At 37.3% G+C, this 6,485-nt stretch overlaps 2 protein-coding genes across 2 annotated transcripts; one reads left to right on the plus strand and one right to left on the minus strand.

Moving 5' to 3' along the window:
- Positions 1–57: 57 nt before the first annotated feature.
- CBG14414 lies at positions 58–546 on the plus strand (the record flags this gene model as incomplete). Its single annotated transcript, XM_002644470.1, has 1 exon — positions 58–546. One exon carries the CDS (start codon positions 58–60, stop codon positions 544–546), a length of 489 nt encoding a protein of 162 aa, XP_002644516.1.
- Positions 547–4,853: 4,307 nt separating this feature from the next.
- CBG14416 lies at positions 4,854–6,219 on the minus strand (the record flags this gene model as incomplete). The annotated part of the gene is made up of 4 exons (XM_045239589.1): positions 4,854–5,099; positions 5,144–5,300; positions 5,805–5,987; positions 6,032–6,219. The coding sequence occupies 4 exons, from the start codon at positions 6,217–6,219 to the stop codon at positions 4,854–4,856; spliced, it is 774 nt and encodes a 257-aa protein (XP_045095417.1).
- Between the last annotated feature and the right edge of the window lie 266 nt (positions 6,220–6,485).

Below are 6,485 nucleotides of genomic sequence, written 5' to 3' on the forward strand. Positions count from 1 at the left end.
AAACAACGAAATGAAAGAAACAATCGCGCCTTTACATTTTCAACAAGACAAACCACAATGGCTGCTCGTTTGAATCGAAATAGAAACGAACGTCGAAGTTCTTCTACCGCTTCTACAATGAGAACCACCACCTCTTCTAAGCCAGAAATGATTATCAAAACCAACAGACCAATTTCGTCAACTACACCAAGGCAAACGACGACCAAAACTCGAAAACCTCGGAAGAAGACACAAAGTCGAAAAGCTGATCCTACAACCACCATCACAACCACAGCAACCATGAGGACCACGACCACCATGAGAACAAGACGAACAACTTCCCATCAGTCGAGACGAACCACGACAGAACCTCGTACGAAACGGACGACGTCTGCCCCTGAAACGAGACAAACAACCATCACCACTCAGAAGACTCGGAATGATAGAAGAAGACGCGGGCGGCCCACTACCACCACTCCAAGATCGACTACCATTACTCCAAGATTCACAACCACTACTCTAAAATCCACTTTCACCGGCCGAAGGAAGTTCAAAGGACGCGGATAAGATCATCTTGTTGCAACCGATATTCTTTTTTTTGTGTTCTGAACTATTTATCCTCTCTAATTCTTATATGCCACACCTTTTAGTCTTATACCTTCTTCTGAATAAAAATCAAAATTACAAAAAAAATTATTTTTAAAACATCAAAACTATTGAAAACATGATTGGAATAAATAAACGTTTCAATCTAACCAAATTTTCAAACAAAAACATGAAAGCTATTCAAATACCCACATCTTTCTTTAAGGACCAGAATTTTTTTTAAGGACCAGAATTTTTTTTAAGGACCAGAATTTTTTTTAAGGACCAGAATTTTTTAAGGACCAGAATTTTTTTTAAGGACCAGAATTTTTTTTTAAGGACCAGAATTTTTTTTTAAGGACCAGAATTTTTTTTTAAGGACCAGAATTTTTTAAGGACCAGAATTTTTTTTAAGGACCAGAATTTTTTTTAAGGACCAGAATTTTTTTTAAGGACCAGAATTTTTTCTAAGGACCAGAATTTTTTTTTAAGGACCAGAATTTCATACTAGAGCCGAAGTGTGATGCATTTTTGAAGTTACAGGAGAGTGAAAATTAAAAGTGCATGATGACAGTGATGTGATAATTTTTCTTCCTAGTTTCAAAAGATCCATGAGCGTCATTGATCATGGATATGATCATAATAGAAATTTTATTATGAGTTACCGATAATGGACAAGCATAAAAGTGAGTAGTTGAAAGAGGTGATTTAGGAATGATTGAGAACCTACATTTCTAAACGGAAGTAAAAATGAGAGTAAAAATTGGAAACGATGGAGCAGACCGACATAGACAACCCAATTCTTCGGAATTTGAACTAAGGGCTCGAAAGCACAGTTGCTTTGAAATCAAATAATGTGAGCACCATAAAACAGTAAAAAGCCTCTCGGAGCCATTAGGAACCAATAGCCGTTGATTGGAGCCTAGCAACTGCAGAAAAAGAGCTCCGCCTCCTTTTCGACCCTCGGTGTGTCTCTCGCTGTCGGCGTCGCCCTGAATCCCGCCGTCGGGGTGTTATGCGCTCTGACAGACTGGCACCACCAGCCAGCACAGACTTTTTTCCGTACGACTAGCGAAGTAAAAGGCGAGCTGGATTGGAGAAGACAAACAGAATCGCGTGATTAGTTAAATATCATATCATAGAATAATTAGGAAATTCGAAAGTGCTGGAGGTGATCTAGATCAATGAAACATAATAGAGATTGATTTATCATTCTTATAATGAAAAAACAAAGTTGCGTCTCTTTGTCTGTCTATACGCACAATTTTTGAAAGCTTGCAAATAAAATTTATATTGAAGTGACTCTTCAAAAAAAAGTATGGAGCTCAGTGACGAAAAGTTTAAAAAAAGGTTGAATCGCGTCGAAAACGCACCAGTCAGCTGTTTGAAGAGCCAGAGGCGTGGCGAACGGGCTGGTGTTGAAGAAAATGAGTGGACAGTCACGAGAAAGTAAACAATTTCTAGGAGAAATCACCATAGAAAAGTTCAATGAACATCATTTGGTAGAACATCGTCGTCATTACCAGGGCAGTCCTAAAGAATATTAGAAGATCGCTTGAGATACACTACTATTGGAAAACACTGGTCACTGAATAACCTAAACACGCGACAAACATATCGACTCATGCCAGGCAATTTTAGTCTTGAAAATGCCTGAGAAATTAGATTTCACTTTTTTAATGGTGGTGTAATTCAATCTCGTCACTATTCTTGAAAACAAAAAAAATTATAAAGGGGTGTATGGTAGAGTTTCTGAAAAACCGTATTCCGAGTTTCGACGTCAAACTTCAATTTTCCGATTTGCGATATTTAAACTTCGACTTCCAAGTTTTGACTTTGAAATTTACCGTAATCCGAAAGGTGTTTTCAATTAAAAAAAAAGACCACTATTTGGAATTATAAAATTTTAAGTTTTCAGAAGTTCAAAGAAAATGCAAGCACATAAGTTTTTTCGTATTAGGTTGTTAAACTTCAAATCTTTATTTCATTCAGTTCCGCCATCGCCGGTCACACACGTCCAGCTCAAATGGTAATACCCGTATGAAGTACACTGGTTTTTCCAAATGTTTTTTTCTTTGTTTCAAAATATCGCAACTGGAAATTAACGAATTCGAATCCTAGTTACACCCCCATTCATTTTTGAGCTTGCGTCATCTGTGATTAAATTCCTCTCTTTTTCTCCTTTTCTATCCGAGCTGACATCTATGATTTTTTGAAATGGTGGTCATGGAAACGTGGATTCCAGATGGAAAAGCTTTTTTGATTGACGAAAAAGCTCTTTTACCTTTGTTCATTTTACTTGAGAGACACATTTCGACGAGCGAGGCTCTCTGTGGGCTCTCATTTTTTGAATGTTTCTCGTTCTAGTTTCATAAATAAAACCTGTTTCTCCTTTTGCATAATAAACCTTATCTTTCTTCTCGAAAATGAGATGCAAAATTTTCGGCACTCTTCTAGAATCATGGAACGAAAAAAATCACGGGACGAAAAATAAAATCACGGAACAAATTTTTTTCATCTATTTGATTGTCTCTTATGTGGTTTTGTGAAACTTATACAGTTTTATATGTTTTAAACATTCCAATTAGCCCTCATTATCAACACTGAAATATGAGGGAGAGCAGGGATAAAAACATATAGAGTCCTTGGATCGTCACGTGGTGGACGCCGTGGATTGTCTCGCGGGGGACGCCGTGGATCGCATCGTGACAGAGGGCCTTCCACTGCTCGTGGAACAAATGCTGCAGGACTCAACGTTCAACAAGATTCAGGAAAAGCATCGCCAATTCTCGGTCCGGATCCTGAAACAAGCCATGGTTCAGCCCCGACATCATCAGCTGTGAGAGGTCGAGGAAGAGGAACACTACGTGCCAGAGCTCGCAGAAGAGGGACAGTTCGCGGTTCAGTTCAGCGTGCTCGAACAGCTTCTTCTACTTCAGAAACAAGTTTGGTTGCTCAAAACACTTCTAAAAGTACCAACAAAAAAACTTCCCCCCCCCCCCCCCACAGGAAATCTTCACGTCAAAAAAGGCAAAAAGCCAACTTTATAAAATCAATCGCTATATGTTCTTTTTTTATCATTTAGACACAATTTCCATCAGTGAAAGTCAATTTTCATCAGTGAAAGTGGCACTTTGCAATGAGAAGATTTTTTAACGGAAACAACACCTGACTTTCGGTTTTTTTTACTTCTCAAAATATAGTCAGTATTTTTTTTATCCCTTCTATCCCTTATATTTCAATGTTGATAATGAGGGCAACACAATAAAGTTACATTCAGATAATAATGCTTTCTTCATCAAAAATGTTGATGATAAATGAGAATTGGAATGTTTGAAACATATAAAACAGTATGTTTCACAAAACCACATAAGAGACATTCAAATAGATGAAAAAAATTCGTTACGTGATTTTATTTTTCGTTCGGAGATTTTTTTTTTGTTCTTCTAGAAGAGTGCCAAAATTTCTATATAGAGAGGTGAAGTTGTGAAAATTATCCGAGATTTTCTGTTTCAAACCTCAATATGTGCTCCCAGCTTCAAATATTTTTTCTTTGCCGTTAACTTTTCTTGAGAAATTTTTAAACTGAAAAACACAAGGTTACCTACTGTAAGACCATGTGTACTTCTACTAATCCTACATTTAACTACCTCCAGATTGTCACAAATCTTGAAAAATCTCTAATCCTGCCAATTATTTTTGTTCACTTGCTAATTTTCCTTTTTCACACAGCTCCCTCTTCTAGTTCGGCGCCATCTCATAAAAGTGTCTCAAAAATATTTTGCGTTTCCAAGGATACGCAAAATGGAAAATGAAGGAGAAGAAGTATTTTGTAGTAGGAATCGGTAGGAGAAATTCGAAAAATCGGAAAAAGCTCTTGCGCCATACTTTTGAAAAATGCATCATAGAAATAGAGACGATGAAGCAAGAAAAGTTTGTTACAATAATAAACAAGGATAACATTAAATTTTTTATGGAGAAACAGAAACAGAAAGAAAGAAAGAATAAACTAAATCATTTTTTGGCCTTTTCGGTTTGGGTAGGCATCAGGCTTGTTCGGAAAAACAAATTCGGAAAATCGTGTTCTCGACTTTTTTCTCGACTTTTTTTTTCGGAAAATCGAGTTCTCGAATTTTTTCTCGACTTTTTTTCCGGAAAATCGAGTTCTCGAATTTTTTCTCGACTTTTTTTTTCGGAAAATCGAGTTCTCGAATTTTTTCTCGACTTTTTTTTTCGGAAAATCGAGTTCTCGAATTTTCTCGAATTTCAATTAGTCAAAAATTACCAGTTTATTTGACAAAAACAACAAAAAGCACAAAAATGAAATGGAAAACAATAGATGAACAAGCACAAGTAACAAAAAGTAACAAAAGTGCGGCGGCTATCAGTTGCATAACAGCTCGTTCGATAGATGCGGTTTTCTGACCATCGGGAGTGAAATCGGAGAACATTTCAGGGATGCTTTTCTGCTGAAGTGCTGGCTTCTTCACTGGCGGACCGTCGTCTTCTACATCACTGGTGTCTTCACCAGATACCTATAAGCAACAATTTCTAGAGAATTTTCGTGAAACAGGCTTACCTTCTTCCATTCTGCTGGGTGTTTCTTCTTAAAATGATAGCGATACAAATTTGTGCCGGAGTCTTTTTGCTCGTTGAAGAATCGGTTGCAAATATTACACTTTTTCCTTCCATCCGCCAGATTTGTCAATACCGCTGAGTATTTTCCCATGTTTAGTCTGAAAATTTCGTTAAATTCAGACAAAGTTACTCACTGCAAAACCAACAATTTTAAGAAAAACTTTTGATGACCTAAAGTCTGAAAAAAACCAAGTGTTTTCAGTGAGAGAAGGTAAAAAATCACTGAACAATAAAAGAAGTCTATTAAGAACAGTATAAACCGAAAAAAATGTTGAAGAAGTAATGAAAACCCTGATTAAAGTATGTTTTCATTCAAAAAAAATTAATTTTAAAAAAATTCACCTTAAATCGACCCCGTAAATCGACACCGATTGCGGGTCTTGCCGCGCTTGGGTTACTGTTGCACCAGTTTCAACTATACAAAGTAGAGATTTCCTCTTCACTTTGAACTCAGCATGATTATTTCGAGAAAAAATTTTCCGAACATTTTTCGGAAAATTTTCCGAAAAAAAAATTCGGAAAATTTTCCGACGGAAAAAATTTTTCGAAAAAATCGGAAAATCGGAAAAATCGAGAACTCGATTTTCCGTTTCCGACCAAGCCTGGTAGGCATTTCTATCATAGATTCTGTACAAAACTCTGAGTCATCAATGTCGAGGCCTCTCATGTAGTGAACAGTGTGGTGACCCCTGGCTCGATAAGCTCCCCGGATACGGCGAGAAGCATTTTTTACACGTGGACGGAGACATACAATGCGGCAGTAGCGAGAAAACAAGATCACGGCGCTGAAATCAAGATTTTGGTGATTACATTGGTATGATAGATATACCTAAGGACAAGAAATGCCAGAAAAACAAAAACGAGGTGATTATGAGACACGTCTTGTTTCATTCCGTCAGGAGGTGTCCTGCTCTCCCAGATTCTTCCATAAGCATCGGACCTTTCCAGAAATTCACCAGAAACTGCAGCCGGGAGGGAAAGATTGAATAGAATGAAGAGAAAGAATGGTCTCCGCATTGTTCTGAAATGAGAATAGGGATTTTAGTCAGTTCAAAACATCTTAAAAGGGACAACAACATTTCTAAAGCTTCACACAACAGAAACATAACAAACGAACATTTTCTTATATCTCGAAGTTGATTAAATTAAGTTGACAACTTGAAAAGTTCGCGAGAGGGAGAAAGAGGGGAGAGCACGAGTTAAACTCAAAAATAGAGATATATCTGATGCCAGGCTCATTAGAAAGAAAGAAGGGTAGCAGGCAGTGTTACCATGGTAACAAC

This window comes from Caenorhabditis briggsae (assembly GCF_000004555.2).
Source record: "Caenorhabditis briggsae complete genome, chrX, whole genome shotgun sequence".
NCBI lineage: Eukaryota > Metazoa > Nematoda > Chromadorea > Rhabditida > Rhabditidae > Caenorhabditis > Caenorhabditis briggsae.